Here is a 17,792-nt window from a genome sequence, read left to right on the forward strand (position 1 = left end):
GATGACGAGTTTTTTTTTTCGGACAAGAAGCTGTTCGTTTTGGAGCAAACAGTCAATCGCCAAAATGATCGAGTTTGAAGTGTGAGCCTCCAGCAAGCTCCTGCGGACAAGCTGAACGTTTCCCGGTTCCAAAAAAAGACGTCAGTGATTGTTTGGGGAGCCATTTGCAAAAGAGGTAAACTGCCTCTTATTTTTATCGATAAAGGGGTCAAAATCAACGCAGCGTACTACCTGGACACGGTTTTGAATAAAAATGTTCTGCCTCAAGCTGAACTATTGTTTGAAGACGATTACTACTGCTTCCAGCAAGATGGCGCCCCATCCCACACCGCAAAGGTTGTTCAGGCGGGGTGTGAGGAAAACTTGACCGATTTCATTTCGAAGAATGAATGGCCTCCGTCGTCTCCGGATCTGAATACACTGGATTATTTCGTGTGGGGATACATGATATCGAAGCTGAACGACTATAAAATAACAAATTTGGAGCAATTCAAGCGAGTTATCACGAAAATCTGGGACGAGATGCCGATGGAGTACGTGCGCGCCGCTTGCGACGACTTTCCGAGACGTCTGAAGCTCTGATCGAAGATCAGAGAAAGGTGGTGTAATTCCGAGATATCGTCTGTGCAGTATCTTTATGAGTTACTGAATAAAGCTATAGAAGCCAGATTCAGATTTTCTTCTTATTCTTTGAAATATTGAGATTTTCCTGTGTGACTGGACTTTTTTGTCACCCTGTACATAGACCACTCTGTTCCGAAACGATACGAGGATTCCAGTGAAATATATATATGAAGTCAGAGTGTATATGTACTTTGGTATGGAAAAGTCACTTATTTCGCAAAGAAAATTTTATTTTATGTATTCCCACGTTAAACCTCTTCATAACCTTTATTTTAGAACATTTTGTTTGAAAGAATCCGTTGAACAGAATTTTATTCAGAGATGTTTCGAAAATCGCTTCTCCTGAAAATTTTGCTCGATGGCACATAGACCACTCTGTTCCGCAACGGCTCATATTGCCTCTTCCTTTTCAGGCCTGATACTGCTCTACTATACCGAGCTTTATTCTAGCCTACCAATATCCCCAAATTACAGTTACCTGGAGAGTGACTTCACCTAATGTTCTTCTCTGGTCCGAGGATTCCGAGAGGGACTTATTATGTCAAGAGTTTTAATTTTTCGGAAAATTTTTCGGTGTGAAAACATATTCTATTCTGTGGATTATTGACTTGTCGGGCAAACAAAAAACAACATCAAAATTAAGCCTTTTGAATGAATGATTGTCGACTTATCGTTCTACTTTGGCTAGTAAAATTTGTTTCACGTCTAAAATATTTGAACAATGTCAGTTTCTTGTACTTCTTCAATGAAACGTTATCTTTTTGATTGAACAAGTATACGCTGTAGGTACATATACCTGAGCGTTTGATGTGAGCTTCTTCAAAGCACGAACTGCCAGCAATCCAGATACGCGAGTTTTATTGTCTTCGAGAGATAAAGATGGTTCCAATCGACCATGTGCAATATTATCCTACTGAATCGCGCTATAAGTACAGAAGTACAACTGCCCCGCAGATTAGTAAACTAGTTGATATTCAAGTAGACAAGTCGAATTTTCTAACGAAATGTTTACCAGCGAGTAGAATTTTTTTGCGGTTTGAATTGCTTGAAAAAGGTAAATATATGTTTTTTTGGTACATCCTTCGAATTGAGTCGAGAAGAAATTTCCCAAAACACTGATTATAATAAACTTGTAAAATTTGATAAACACTATAAGATTTTCGTATATTCAAGTGAAATGAACAATTTATTGTTGTGCTGATACGTGAACCTGGTAGTGTGAAGGGTTTTAGTGGTTCAAAGGTCAATGAGCGCCAGCAGCTCAATGATCAATATGGTTTTATATCATTTGAGTGATTTTTAGAAAAGTGATTGTTATCGAAATACGACCATTTTCACCAAGACTACACTGTAGCGCGTACCAACTTGGTTGGACAGTGTAGAACGTGTTTTTCCACAACGCACAACGTGTAGGATTATAGAAGTCCACGTGATACCGAATAATTAGGCTGACCGGACGTACCGTTTTGAACGGGACAGTACCGTTTCTTCGACTGTTTTTAAGCGTCCCGTCTTTTGCCATTTTGTACCGTTTTCGGATACTCCTTGAACAAAACTTTGATAGAGCTTCGCATTGAAATTTCCCTAAATGGAAAATAAGTTTCCAAGCAGCCAGGATTTTCTAATGTTACTGAGTACCTACGTTTTGTGCTACCCTGGCAGTACCGCACCACTGGAAGGACATCGCCTATCGTGAATTGATGAAAAAGTCGCGATTGAAAGTTGATTTGTTAGTCAAAATATCGATCATCATGAGACGAATTTCAGGAACTCCTTGCAAAATATCACACTTTTCAGTATCGAGCAAGTTCATCAATGCAATGAATAATTGTTTGTATGCTTTGGTTGGTAAAAAATTTCAAAAACCAATTTTATCATGTGTCCCGTTTTTTGAACCCATTTGTCCCGTTTTTATCCAGAGAAAGTCTGGTCAGCCTACGAATAATCGGTTAACCCTGTCTCGAAGTCAGGCGCTATCGCGCAATTCAATGTTTGAAATAACGCGGAATATATGTATTGATAGAAATTTTAATAGGGTTCAGAGTTATAGCGACATTTCACACACACTCATTTGAGCTGTTCGAGATCATTTTACCTGACAAGATAATCCTGTTCGACACCGTTAATGTAGCAGAGAAAAAAAGAAGTAATCACTAAACCCTGTGGTACGCCAAAAGTTACTTCTCCAATTTCAGAATATTGCTCACCGCAATAAACTGCATGAGTCCTTATAAGAAGATACGAGTCTATTAGATGCATTGGGCGAGAAATTAAATTTTGTCACAGGTTTTAAACAAAGGTTGTGGTAGAGTATCGTAACTTGTATCTCGTTCACTAAACTAGCGAAGATGCCTGGAGACGCTTACCGGAAGAATAAATTTGCACTGTCGTTTCTGTTGATCACCAAAATGCAAGACTCCCCATGAAACATTTCTGGTTTTAAAGCTAATTACAAGTACAAAATAAGTTGTAAGAGAATCTCCAGGAGTATCATGAAACATAAATTGTTACTAGGGTCATTAGTGCTAGGAAGCTATACTAAATAAAAAACAAGTTATGTTGCTACTAAGAAGCTTTACTGAATGAAAAAATATGGCTTATTCAGCTTTCCAGAAAAAAGGTGGTTTCACGACGTCTTGCACATAGTACAAGCGTTAACTAGATCCTCAGTGATAGCTTGTTTCTGAAATAAGTCGACATGCGTCAAAGTGCTACTGATATACGTATCTATATCAGTTATTAGATTCGGACAAACGCGAGAGATAACGCTGTGGTTCAATAATTGCGTTGCACAAACACGGAACATTTACAAATTGGAACATGTTCAAACATTTGATAGCGATGATAAAATTATGCAACACGCACACCAATGGCAGCATACGGTTTTCATGCAACTGTTATAGAAAGTAAATAAAAAATAGCACAATACACTAAGGTCGCTTTTTATGCGTTTTTTTACGCGGCTTTTTACGCGGATTCCGAAATTCACGCGGTTTTTTTACGCGGATTCCGAAATTCACGCGTTTTTTTCCTTACGCGGATTGCGGAATTTCTTCACTCGGATTCCGGAATTCACGCGGTTTTTTACGCGGATTCCGAAATTCACGCGGTTTTTTCCTTACGCGGATTCCGGAATTCACGCGGTTTTTTTATGCTGATTCCGGAATTTACGCGTTTTTACGTGGATGGATGGATGGATGACTTGGGGTTCATGAATTTTCCCACATTGAATTATCTGCATCTTATTACCTAAAAAAAAAACAAAAAACAAAATACACTTTAAACCCAACATACATAGAACACAAACGAAAAGTTATTTTTAGAGAGGTTCTTTTTCATTCGATGTTCAGTAACACGATGGATCTCACAATAGATCTACGATTCTGGTCACAGTGAGGAAGTCCGTACAGGAAAAAACACGATGGATAACAGTGGATATAGGGTATTTTTAACACGTTTTCCAAATTGCATTTTTTCTGTATGGATTTCTTCACAGCGACCAGTGGCATGCTTATTATTGTCGTTTATAAGTGTTTGTGTGTTATGTGATACTCTTCCTTTTACCCGCTTACTGTTCTACTATACCGATGCTCGTTCCTCTTGCCAAGTATTACCAATTATATATAATTCCCTTGAGAAGTTTCGTCGTGCGTCCTTCTGGCCTGATTTCAGCGTAAAGGAAGGGTAAGTAGTGGGGAGTCTGGGAATGAACCCATACTTAAAGTCCAGTTTTAACATCGAATGGCCTGATTCTGATAAGATTCGAACCTTGCGGCTACGCAGCTCCCCTTCAAAATTGTATAGAAGGTGTGTCATTGTGAAGACGGACAATAGCACACCCAGGCACATGCACTCTCAAACGTATTAGGTCTTCTTTTTTTATGTGAGAATGTTTATTATACACCATAGGTTTATTATACTCAGACTTCGCGGCCTACTGAAGTCGACGCAGTTTATAATCCAAAATATTTCCAGAGCAGGAATGGTATTCAGAGGCCGGAACCGACAACGAAACCATTTTTAAATTTAAAATGGCGATTTTCAATTTCTGAAACACAGCTTAAAATGACCAAATACTACCCAACATGGATATTTTCGGAACCATGATGATGCCCATAAGCCGAAGAAATGAGAATTTTCGAATAAATAAATGAGAATCGATAAAATGCCCAGAAATACGAAATTTATTTCGATGCCATTTTTAAATCTAAGTGGACAACTCCCAGTTCCTAAAATATAACCAAAATAGTTTAATTCACCCAATATGGATGATTCCAAACCCGGGATAATGCCAAGAGGCCGGAAATTAATCCCAAAAGGAATTCTTAAATCCAAGATGGTGACTTTCGTTTCTGGAAAATACTTTAGAATGGTCAAATACCATTCTATATAGGTGTTTTCGGAATCGAGAATCCCGAGTAACACCAGGAACGTTCAATTAGTTGAATATATTGTTAAATATTGCATCTTTGTTGCATAGAGAGTTAGAGCTTTACGGAGTAATATCCACCAATTTTTTTTTCTTTTCATTTTTTTATTGGCTTAAATCATGCTAAAGCTATCCTAGAATCAAAAACTACATCGCCAAAGTACTGATCTGAACTCAAAATTCGTTTAAATCAATTTTTACCAAACAACTTTCATGCTCCAAAATAACATTTTTCGTTTATTTTGGTACTAGTAGAAGTTACCTATGATCGATATCGTGTTTCAAATTTGAAGTATAGAGGTCGCTGCATCAAGTTTCGACCGTTACAGCGTCTCTACAGCACGTGTTTACTCACAATTTACATTTGTTTAGTCGATCAGCCGTTCTCATTGTGTACGTTCTTTGTTTGAGTTTTTCTATACTTTTTAACTGTGAGTTATACTCAAAAGTACTTAAATATGAGTGACAAGTTTGAGTTTTGCGTGGGATCGGACGCCAACCGCGTCGAAGTCGCTGAGCGTCGCATGTCTGATACAGCGCAAGAGGGTAGGCGCAGCCTTACATCAGATAAAAAAGGAAGAAAAGGAAAATAAAGCCCCGGAAGGACAACTTCACGGCGCAGGGATACCTGACTTAAGGTAAGAAAAATATTAGGGGCTTCATTATTGCGATTGTTTAGGGGCTTTATTATTGCGATTATTGCCGTGGCATTCGAACCCCCACACTTTGGGGGGCACCACAGTAGTGCACTTTCATGACTCACGACACAAAAAAATTTATGACGCTTTAAAACAACTTAAATTTAAACCAAACTGATATAATCCATCTATAATATTTCTTTAGCTGAGATTTTTGTATGAGAAGTCCCTTTATTGAAATTTTGACAGCTGAAAAGGGCCCCCCACGTAGATAAGTAGCAATGGTGCTGATTATTTCTTCAATTTCAGGATGAACGGAGCTTTGTTATGTTCTTTTGCTGCGGCTACTATCTGTGGAGTCCTGTCGAATCCAGTTGATTTATTCCAACCAGCTGTTTTTGCGGAGACTCCTCGAGCGGAGCTAGCCGATTATCGCCTTAACGAAGATGTATGGCCATCACACTATGACGTAGAACTAACTCCCTATTTTGAAGATGAAGCGGAGCATGCGGCTTTCACATTCGATGGAACTGTTACTATTAAATTAAAACCATCAAAGGCTGGAGTAACCAAAATTGATTTGCATGTAGCTAGAATTAATAAAACTTCTCTAACATTGAACAATGCTGCCAATAATGTGGTTGTACCGATCGAGGAAACTATCTATAATGAGGAAACGGAAATCCTCACCATACCCGTTAGTGGAGCCTTGGATGAAACTGATTACTTGTTAAAAATCAGCTATATTGGTGAATTGGCTGATGATATGCATGGGTTTTATAGGAGTTATTACAAAGTTGGTGGAAAAAATGTCTGGCTAGCAACCACTCAATTTCAGACTACATCGGCAAGGCGAGCATTTCCTTGTTTCGATGAACCAAAGTTCAAAGCTACATTCCAGATCAGAATTAATCAGCCAAATAGTTACAACTCTTTCTCGAATACCGCTATCCTATCAGAAAATCAATTACCGTAACATTCAAAAAGGTATTTAAGATTTTGACTTATTATATACAAAACAATTAAATTTGCAGAAATGGACGTACGCAAGTTACATTCGAGATGACGCCGATTATGTCTACTTATTTGGTAGCATTTATAGTAGCACAATATGAGGAGAATTTCGAAAACGGAATAGGTATACTAGCACGGCCGGAAGCAAAAAATCAAACAGACTACAGTCTCCAAGTGGGAATTAAGTTACTCAAAGAACTAGGATCATGGATTGATTACCCGTACAATTCTGTCCCAGAAATGACTCGTATGTATATGGCAGCCGTCCCAGATTTTTCTGCTGGGGCAATGGAGAACTGGGGTTTATTGACGTACCGTGAAACCAACATCCTGTACCGGAGTGATGACTCAACTAGTTTGCAGCAGCAGCGAATTGCTGCTGTTATTTCACATGAAATCGCTCATCAATGGTTTGGAGACTTGGTGACGTGCGAATGGTGGGATGTAACATGGCTTAATGAAGGTTTTGCTCGATACTTCCAATATTTTGGAACAGCATTAGTAGAGCAGAGTTGGAATTTAGATTATCAGTTTGTTGTTGAACAATTGCAAGGTGTTATGCAAATGGATAGTTTGGAATCTACTCATCCCATGACACACAATGTATATACTCAAGCACAAGTTAGTAACATTTTCGATAACATATCATACAACAAAGGGGCAGTTGTTTTAAGAATGGTGGAACATGCCATAACTACTGAGAAATTTCAAAACGCACTTAGAGAATACATTAAGGAGCGACAGTTTAAAACAAGTAGACCAGAGAATTTATTTTCGGCACTAAATCTGCATGGAAAAGCTGATATCAGTACTTTCATGAAGCCTTGGACAACCCAATCTGGATACCCGCTGGTAACTGTTACTGGGTCTGATGATGGTTTTACTATTAACCAGAGAAGGTTTCTGCTAAATAATATGAGCCATGATGATCCAACTTTGTGGCCTCTTCCGATTACCTACGCGACCAAAGAGGAAGATTTCGAAAATACGATGCCGACCGTCGTTGATACTTCAGAGTACAAAATTACTATAACCAACGTAACACAGTTACCTTACTTCATACTCAACAATCAGCAGGTCGGTTATTATCGTGTGAACTACGACACTGCCAACTGGGATAAAATAAGTACCGCACTTCGGTCGGAAAACTTTGGTGGAATACATGTTTTAAACAGAGCGCAAATCGTGGATGACTTATTCAATTTAGCCCGTGCAGGAGAAGTGAAATACGAATCGGCATTGGATATTCTTGATTATTTGCAAGATGAAACGGAATATCCGCCTTGGTTGTCCGCAGTTAATGGATTAACCATACTTTCCCGCAGAATTCATCCTGAAGATGAAGAGTTGTTTGCGGTATAAATTCTTCGATTTGTAGGAGAACCTATTTTTTTAATTTTTATCGTTCTACGATTTTCAGCAATATGTTATTCAGTTATTTAGTAAAGTTTACAACATGGTCAAATTTGAAGCTCCTGCCGAGGCTGAAAGCCGTCTAATCACTTATTTAAGAATTAATGTCCTCCAATGGGCATGTAACTATGGACATTCCGAATGTAAACGGGCTGCTGTAGAGGAGTTCAATCGGTACTTTAACAATACTGCTGAAAAGTAAGTATTAATAGAAAAATAATCAATCAAAATAGTACAAATCTGTTTTACTAGGGTTCACCCGGATCTTCGTCAAATCGTTTATTGTGAAGGCGTTCGCCAGGGAACAGAGGAACACTTCGATTTTCTTTGGAATCAGTATCTTACGACCAATATGGCTACCGAACAAATTCTTATTCTTCAAGGGCTTGGTTGTGTCCAGGAAAAAGAGCAGATTTTCGTAACAGGAACTAATTTGATTGAAAATATGCTTTTTTTAATTTTTGTTAATTTTTCAGAAATTAATGGATGCAATCAGCTCGGATGACATCAGATCTCAGGACAAAAGTACAGCCTTTTCATATCTCTTAGCAAATCCTTATACAATTGATCATCTCTCTGAATACCTTAGAATGTATTACGTTAGATGGGCAGAAGCGTAAGTATTGACATTAATGGTATTTTTTAGCAATATTGTACTTTTCATTTCGCAGGCATGGATCATATATGAATGTCGCGTCGGCATTAAACAATCTACTAGCTCGTATGAAAAGTAACGAGCAGATGTGGGCTGTGAGGTCTTTTGCCGAACGAAACGAGAAGGTGTTTGGTGTGAATGCCTATAATTCTATTATACAAGGCATCGAAGATTTTCAGGCTAATCAAGAATTTGTGGAAAAAAACCGTGTGGCGATTCGCAACTTCCTCGAAGAGAAAACTAGATCTTCGGGCACAGGAATAACTGCAGTAGGTTTAACTATTTTGTTAAGTGCTATTATTGCGTTGTTAAATTAGTATGCTACTGCCTTTGTTGCTACTGTTAGAACTTAATTTGACAAAAATTATTCAAATAAAGATTTTGATTTTTACATTCAATCAGAAGCTGAAAAAAATGTTTTTGGGCAAATTGACATAGGTAGGATAAAGGGGGCAGTTTTGGACGGGGGCAGTTTCGGACAGAGCTTAAAAAAACAAATGGTGCAATTTTCAACCAAACTAAAAATATAAGTAGTTGGCAGCCCTTCCACCAACATCTACCATATAGTTTAATAGCTCTTGTTTGTTTATTACTTACGAAAACAACACAGTGCCATTTTTCATTCATGTTTTCAACCGTTTGAGCCTAAAGTTGTAAGTTTTTCTCTAATTTCTTTGTGGACGATTTAAAAATTTGAGTACACTACCTTAGTTCGTAACTAATATGCAATGAAAAAACGTGATAACATCGGGAAACAAAGATCTTATTTATTGGATAAAATTAAGATTTGTCTACGGATGGTGGTGGAGCACATTCGGACATCGTTCATGGGGCACACTCGGACATTTACCAAATTTGTGTTTGATTGTTGTTTATTAACAAATATCGATTAAGACTGATTCTCAGTCCTTAAAATGGTTCGGAACTACACGCTTCAGAGACCTGCGGAATCAAAAGAAGTACCTTGGTCTGTCGTCTGAAAAATCAAAGAAACGAAAAAACGGAAAAATCAGAAAGCTTCTCGTCCAAAAATTCAGATCAACAAGTATTTACGAACGTGGAAGAAACGTTTCTATAGAAATATTTGATCGAAAGTTCCCATGTGAATTATGGATTGACTTACCGTATGGCAAGGCGATTGGAAAATTGTTTCTCAATGTTCTGGAACACTTGAATAAGGTTCCAGAAAGCAGCGTAAGTGAACCAATTTTGCTGTTGCTTGACAATCACGGATGCCATTGTACTTTGAAACAATCAAATATTGCCGAGGAAATGGCATAGTTCTTGTATCCTTCCACCCTCATAGCCAGTTTGCTCGATTTTTATGTTATGAAATAAATTTGAAATAAGAGGATGAGTTTGGAAGTTTTTTTTTTGTTCATCTATGAGTTTGGAAGTTTGCAAAGCATCTGATCTCAGTCTCTGTTTATATGGAAGAAACAGTTAAAAAACACAAAATTTTCATTAATCTAGAAAAGTTTTTCAACACTGTCCGAATGTGCCCCAGGACTGTCCGAAACTACCCCACACACGGGGCACATTCGGACAAAAAAGTAATTTCGGAAAATTCAAATAGGGTAACCGCTCCAATATTCATCTCAGTACCCATATTCATCTCATCATGCCTTTTGGATCAATTTATCGTCAAATTTTACCATATTTTCAACGTACAACTTTCAACCACTTGACAAAATCGAGAAGCGAATAGATTTACTTTCAAACATTTGTAGAAATTTGATGATAAATTGGACAAATGAGAGAAATAAGATGAATATAGGTGCAGCTAACTGTTGAGATGAATAATGGAGCAGTTCCCCTAAATCAATCGAAATCGCATCATCGCACACTACTAACACTCTTTCATGATACTCTGATGTCCAAGCAACAGCCAGGATGAATTCAATTTTTTTTAAATGATAACAGAAATAGCAATGGGCGATATTGTATCGGTATCGGAAATATCGATACTTTTGAGACGATATATCGATTTTTTGGATCGATACACAAGCGTCCGATACTCGACCGTATCGATACTGAAAACCGCGATATTTGTATCGATATTCTTTTATGCATACGGACCAGCTAGCTGACATGTTACAAGGGCTAACATCTCAATGTGTACACGAGATCACCGCCACTTTTGATACGCTATGTTATGCTGTCTGTCAGCGTCAGTGGAGCCCACACATCGTAGAACCGCTGCGATGTTGGCTGCGATAAAGCAAAGCAAATCGGATGGAGATGCCAGCTAGTTGATACGAGCTGGAACCACTGAAAAGCTGCCACTGTCAGTATAAGTATCGCACAAGTCTATTTGCACTAGCAAAACTTAAGCCTGTATTACACTCTTTGACCAAGCGTCAAATATTTGGCACTTTTTGACAGATAAAAATTTGGTCGAAGATAATTATTTGTCACTCTCCAATTTTAACATGAGGCAAACACGGGCAAACAACAACCATGATGTCAAATAAATTTGACCATTATGTCAGAACGTAAAAAATTTGACCATTAGACAAAGAGTGTACTACAGGCTTTAGATGGAGAAATAGATAGAGAGAATGTTGTGAGCCAAACGAACTGTCAAAATCTGAGCCAAACGCAGCATAGGGCCAAATTCGAAACTTGTTTTACTTAAGCCACACATTTAAAGCCAAAAAGGAGTGCTCAATAATAACGTGTTCTCAAATACTTTCAAAAATAGGCATAGCTCTACGTTGCATTATTAAGGCACAAAACTTATATTGTTTCTCTGACAATTGATTAAAATATTGTTTGTTTACATTTATACTCAGCTTCATTTGTTTTTATTTCAATTAATTCTACTTTCTGCGTTAAAATGCATCCACAAACCTCTCAAACGAAATTCAACGTTATCAGAAATGATGTTTGGCTTCGATTTAGTTGGGCTATAACCCAACGAGCGGGAGCCCAACTAAAACGTAGCCCAACTAAACATAGTCCAACGAGCGAAATTTGACTGTATTTTAAAAACAAATATAAGTTTTCTGGTTATACTGTTCAGATCGAATATTTGCAAGCGGAAACTAACTCATGCTTTCCGTCGACACAAGTTAGAGTACAAGTGAAAAAAAAAAATTGCAATATTTCTTAGTTAGAAAAAATCAGCGGTAGACTTCACTATCTTATTTTCGCTGACATATCTAACTTTTTTATGTCATCAACTTCCTCATCAATTAATATGGAAGTGTGTTAATAATTTATACAAATAAGACGGGAGCTTCACAGCCCATTGGGCCAGTGAATACAAATCTTGAAGATATAAGTTGTTTAATTCATTTGTTTGCCAAAGCTCAGAATTTCTGCATTACCTGCATGTATTTGTTTGTGAAGCCATTTGATTCATGCTGCTCTAGAGAATGCGGATAGATACCAGAAAAACAACAAAAAGTCGCTTTACGAACTAATTTCATTTTTTGTGATATTGACTTACATTTTAAGTTTAGTAAAGCGGGCAATGTATGTAGTTTCGCGGGAATGCGAAGATGAACGGGAATAGAAGGTGTGACTAGAATTAGAAAAAAATTTCCCTCGTCCAGACGGGACACGAACCCGCAATCCCCGTTGTCTCCGGCAAGGTGTTTTAACCAATTAAACTACTGGGTGAGGGTAACTCTTCCTAAGACCAATGCAATGTCGAATCACCCTCTACTATTGTGTTCCCGCATCTCAGCACGCCGCGATGAAACTGCACACACTGCCCTGTGGAAGTTTTTTTCTGTCAACTGAGAGAGTGGTCTCTTTACGCACACTATGTATAATGACTTATGTCCCGTCTGGACGAGGGAAATTTTTTTCTAATTCTAGTCACACCTTCTATTCCCGTTCATCTTCGCATTCCCGTGAAACTACATACATTGCCCGCTTTACTAAACTTAAAAACAAAAAGTCGGCACATCAAATTTTCATTGCTGGAAACCACCAAAATTTTGCTGATTTTTGGTGTGCTGTGCTTCCAGCAATCTGTTCAGCAAAATGAAATTTGCTAATTATTCAGTAATGCTCAATTGCATAAAAGTGACAGGTCGTTTGCTGCATGTTCGGTAAAACAAAATACAACTTGCTGGTTGTCAGCTATGACAATTTGCTGTTCATTCAGCAAAGCATAAATCAATTTGCTGGTTAACCAGTTAATTCAAGGGAACCATGTTTCCGTCAGGCACCAGATTTCATCCGCCCATCGGATCATAGGCAAATTACTGTTGAACTAGAGATGTATGATTATCATTTCAACTTATAAGTTCATCTAGCCCAACAAGGACTTAGCTATGGTCCCATATTCGCTATCAGGAGCTTAGCGATGATCCCGTACCAGCTGCACAGCGATTTGGCGCGTTTTACTAATGACAGCTTGACGTAAATTTTTTGACATATCAATTCTTTTGCTGGATTCCAGCAACCATTCATTTACTGTTTTCTGTTCAGCAAATAGTTTTGCTGTATTTTCGCGAATCACTGAATCCGCGAACCACTCAATATCAATTTTCAATTTCCCGGTTTTCCCGATGATATTAAGTGAAATTTCCCGGTGTTTTATTTTTAAAACATATGAGAAAAAAATCAATTTTCACATGCTTATTTGTGCCTTGCAAAAATAGTGTTACAAAACTATGAAAAACATTCCTCCATCATCGTGTTTAGCTGTTTGTCGACTTTAGCAAGTACCTTCATGGTGATCTGCTGCACAATTTTCGCCCTCTTTATCTCCAAATCGTTGACAATCTTTGCCTTCTCGCGCTTTTTTGCTTCCTTCTGCATCTTTCTCTGTCAACCTTCTCTCGAGCTTGCAGTGCTTCTGTATCAGGATGCCAATGAAATGCGTGGGATAAATTCAAGAGTTGGGGCATAGAGTTTTTGTCTTCTAGAAAAATGTCCTCAGGCAAAACTTCAAGCGGACTTTGGGAAGAAGAGCCTCAGAGTGACCAATGAAAAAAAATGCACATAAAACTGTCTAGATGCATTTTGCAAAATGCATGAAACGTTGAGATCTGTTATTTCAAAATAATTTTTTTTTCGAAAAACTTCGATCCTGGGACTTTAAAATTTTCGAGCTGGGGTCAATGTAATGTATCAGAAATTTTGTCATGGTCCGTAAAATAAATTCAACTGACACTCTGAATAAACAATTTGAAAAAAAAAATAATTTAGCTACTGTTTGTTTTTGATATAGAAAAAATCTGAGAAATCTTTAACAAATAGCACTTCAAGGTGGCGTCTTTCCCCAACAAAATCAAGTAGTCAAAAGGTCCAACACAGAATGAAAAATTTTTTTTTGCTGCTTTTTGCTGCTTGTGGTTAAAATCATACCAAAAATCGGGAAGTACAAACCGGGTAGCTCCGTTCCGGTCCGGTTCGAAATAAAATCGAGACTCGAAGTTTCCGGTCCTATTTGACTTTTGACCGGATTCTCCCCGATGCGATGTCGAACACTATTCACAAGAAGTTTCAATACCTAACTTTTTGACTTCTTTAAAATCTGACAATATATGTTACGGAACAGTAAATTTATCCACCTGATCAAGCCTGATTTTTTTTGACGCAGATCTTGCTGCGAAGCCGCTGTCGACTTTAACTGAAACCAACAACCAGCTTTCCCCTATCCGGCAGAATCATGCCAGTTAGGTAAACATAAAAAAACAGGGTCTCATGTTGACATTTCCTCAGAAACTGTTGTACAAATAAAGCGGCAGACATGAAGGAGGATGATTTTCCCGGCGTGAAGCCTAATTTCCCGGTTTTCCCGTATTTTTTCCCGGTGATTTAAAATTCCCGGCTTTTTCCCGCTTTTCCCATTTTTCCGGTAAAGTGGCCACCCTGAGTAAATGTATTTATCAAAAATTCAAAACATGATCTCAGCTATAGTATCGATACTTTTTGACCGATATTTTGAGTATCTCGATACTTTTCGTTCTTCGGGTATCGATACTGAAGTATCGATACTCTCCGTCGTATCGCCCAATGCTACGGTCGACCAGGGAATGATCTTCTCTCAACACGGAAAGTCCTTTTATAGCGTCACTCAATGTGGGGAACTTGGGTGATTGGGGGAAGAACCAATCACGTAGAAGCATCTCTGCTTTCTTTCTTCGTCGTTTACGTTGGGTGATGAATGCGATGCCAATTGGCTGGCATTGCTAGCCAATGACTGAATGCGTGAAATCATTTCGTCTATGTTTTTGAAGTCTGCGTTAGGGAAATATACCAATCGTATGGAAATTGTATGTGGATATTCGGCCTTCAAACTTTCCCGCAATTTTCACGGAGTAATAAGAAAATGGTAACTGAAATTATCATGTTATACAAATCTTGTATGTTTTAGCTTTCCAACTGTATATTAACTATTGAAATCGGAGTAGTTGTTTGAGCGCTATTAGCATCTAAAATCTTTCATTCCGTCAACCAAAAACGTTACATGTTCAATCCAGTTTTCCCAGAATGTACCTTAGTATAGTCAAGAAAGACGTAGTCCCACGTCAAAAACGCGTGTCAGAAAATAAGATTTTTTCCCAGAATTTCTCACATTTTTTCGGTGTTGGTCCATTTTCCGGTAATTTAAAACATGGCTGACCTATACGTGAAGAGATACAGGTAGAGTATATTGTTATTAGAAACTATGACGGTTTGAAAGTTTGGTGTACTGGTGGGGTAAGACGGTCCACCACCAGGATGGGTAAGATGGACAGTGTTTATAGTATTTTTTTTACAAATTAGGTTATGCCTCGATTGTATCCGTCAAACGTGCACCGAAAGTCAACTGGCCGCTGTAAGGCACGAAGTGGACTGCGAAATGTCGTTTCACGCTACCGCGGTAGAATACGGCATCCCTTTGAAGAGGCGGATTGCTCAAATTGATTTTTTTTCTTTTCCGTTTAAAACCTCTGTCTGAAATTGATAATGGCTTAAGATTTAATCCGCTGTATAATAAATAAGTATTGTTGTTTCATAAAATAATTCAGTTTGTTATGTGAGAACTCGAGTGATTTTCAGAAAACTTCCATCGGGAAACATTTTGTCCTGCACCACAAACATTTAGGGGAAGTAGGTAAAGACGGACACTGCGGGTAAGATGGACACTTTTAATATTTCACAAACTAGAATGTATTATGATAGTTGAGTGATGCGAATACCTTATTTATAGTGTGTTAATGCTTTTGAGTTGCATTATCGGTTTTCAGCAAGCATACTGTCAAATTTGTAAGTAAAACAAAGAATATTTTCGTGAACGCGCAATTTGATGTAATTTTTATTCCACGGAAAATAGTGAAAAACTCGTGAAACTTACGTGTTTTCATTTGTTCACAATAGTAAAGTGATTAATTAGTCTTTCCTCGGTTTTCTAGTGGAAATCCAGCAGATTTTCGATGTTCCGATGAAGAGCTACGATCGTTTGAAAAATTTACAACCAGGGCGGGCAAGACGGACACACTAAGGTAGGGAAAGATGGACACACGGATTTTCCAAGAATTTTCACATATAGCATCTGTTGTGTACTACAGATGTTCACAAAGTACACCCGCGAGAGAAACCAGCAGATATTAATCACTCAGCAGTTAGAACAGGTCATATAGGTGGAGAATTTTCGCCTTCATCGAAACCCATCCTCTCAAACTGTTCACGTGATGTATAGATGGACTCTAATAACGTAGAGTAATGTATGGCCATCACTTAACACATAAATCAAAAGAATACTTAACGTACTACATCTTTTTTGTGAGTGTCCAGCTTTACCTTCGTAGTGTCCATCTTACCCACTCTGAGTGTCCGTCTTTCCCAACCATGACAAAAAACAGCAATTTGTAGTCTTATTTTTGAAGACCCAAAACACATAAAACTTGGAGGAAGTTCACTAAAACCAAAAATGATTATGAAAACAAATGACCTTAAGTTTTAATTTGTATGACTACTGCGATCTAAATAGCAATAACTAAGTAACTATTTAGATTAAACCTTAGGGTGTCCGTCTTTACCTACTTTCCCCTATGAATTCCGATTTAACTATGTCAAGAACAATTAAGTAAATCTGACGGTCCACCATAGGTTAATGAAATAAAGGAGTCCATTATAGGTTAGTTTATCATATTCTTCTTGTTGTTTTGATCTGGTTCGTTAAAACGTTATTATAAATTAAAAAAACCTAAATTAATCCACCTAGCGGTCAGACCCAGCCTTTCTCACTCAAACTTATTATTTGTAAAAATAGATTTACATGAACGCTTCAATTTAATAAATGTGTATTCACTCTTTAGGTTCTAAAAATTGATGTTGTAATCTATACATATAAAAATGCATTCCGGTCTGTCTGTCTGTTTGTCTGATCCATATAGGCTCGAAAACTACCGAACCGATCGACGTGAAAACTTGTATGTAGGGGTTTTTGATGCAGATAAAGGTTCCTATGATAGTTTGAGACCCCTCCCTCTTCTGTAAGGGAGGGATCCCATACAAATGAAACACAAATTTCTGCACATCTCGAGAACTAATCAACTAAATGGAACCAAATTTGGCAGGTGAATGTTTTTAGAGGTAACAAATATGTTTCATAATCGACCTCAGGCAACATTTTGGATTGTAAGATGGCAACATCCGGTTTCTTGAAAACAGCCAAAAATGGCCGATTTCCACCCAGTATAGTAATATTCGGATCAAGAATGATACACAGCAGCTGAAATCGCCCACAGACCCCATTTTGGATTCTAGGTTGGCGACTTCCGGTTCTCGGGAAACAGCCGAAAATGATCGAGCCGAAAATGATCGACGACCGAAACACTCAATATGGCTGTTTCTTCAACCAGAATGACGCTCAGAGGCCAGAAATTAGCTTAAATACCATTTCAAATTCCAAGATGGCGACTTCCGGTTTGTGAAAAACAGCCTAAAATAACTAAATACCATCCAATATGAGTATCTCTGGAACCAGAATGATGCAATGAGCTAACAATTGACGCCAGGCACCATTTTGAATTGCTAAATGGCAACTTCTAGGAAACAGCCGAAAATG

General features: G+C 38.0%; 2 protein-coding genes across 5 annotated transcripts in view; one reads left to right on the forward strand and one right to left on the reverse strand.

Moving 5' to 3' along the window:
• LOC129717801 (aminopeptidase N-like) overlaps positions 1–17,792 on the reverse strand; it is a 44,369-nt gene that overhangs the window by 13,357 nt on the left and 13,220 nt on the right. The gene's annotated exons all lie outside the window — the stretch shown is intronic.
• LOC129717800 (membrane alanyl aminopeptidase) lies at positions 1,549–10,130 on the forward strand. Of its 3 annotated transcripts, XR_008726743.1 has the most exons (8): positions 1,549–1,678; positions 6,001–6,663; positions 6,726–8,061; positions 8,126–8,316; positions 8,371–8,536; positions 8,595–8,734; positions 8,790–9,426; positions 9,485–10,130. XR_008726743.1 is itself a non-coding variant. In XM_055667978.1 (7 exons), the coding sequence occupies exons 2-7, from the start codon at positions 6,002–6,004 to the stop codon at positions 9,088–9,090; spliced, it is 2,796 nt and encodes a 931-aa protein (XP_055523953.1). In that variant the 5' UTR covers positions 1,549–1,678; position 6,001; the 3' UTR covers positions 9,091–10,130. The 3 variants fall into 3 exon arrangements, 2 of the variants coding, with proteins under 2 accessions (XP_055523953.1, XP_055523954.1); XM_055667978.1 differs by having other exon boundaries at positions 8,790–10,130; XM_055667979.1 differs by lacking the exon at positions 1,549–1,678 and adding an exon at positions 1,684–5,691 and having other exon boundaries at positions 8,790–10,130.

This window comes from Wyeomyia smithii, chromosome 1 (genome assembly GCF_029784165.1).
Source record: "Wyeomyia smithii strain HCP4-BCI-WySm-NY-G18 chromosome 1, ASM2978416v1, whole genome shotgun sequence".
In the NCBI taxonomy this organism is placed as follows: Eukaryota; Metazoa; Arthropoda; class Insecta; order Diptera; family Culicidae; genus Wyeomyia; species Wyeomyia smithii.

What these genes read in the sequence shown, in the direction of transcription:
- LOC129717800 (XM_055667978.1), top strand. Translation starts at nt 6,002, where the DNA reads ATGAACGGAGCTTTGTTATGTTCTTTTGCTGCGGCTACTATCTGTGGA. An exon ending in AAGATGAAGAGTTGTTTGCG is followed by an intron (nt 8,062 to 8,125) that starts GTATAAATTCTT and finishes TACGATTTTCAG; the next exon opens with CAATATGTTATTCAGTTATT. An exon ending in TACGTTAGATGGGCAGAAGC is followed by an intron (nt 8,735 to 8,789) that starts GTAAGTATTGAC and finishes TTCATTTCGCAG; the next exon opens with GCATGGATCATATATGAATG.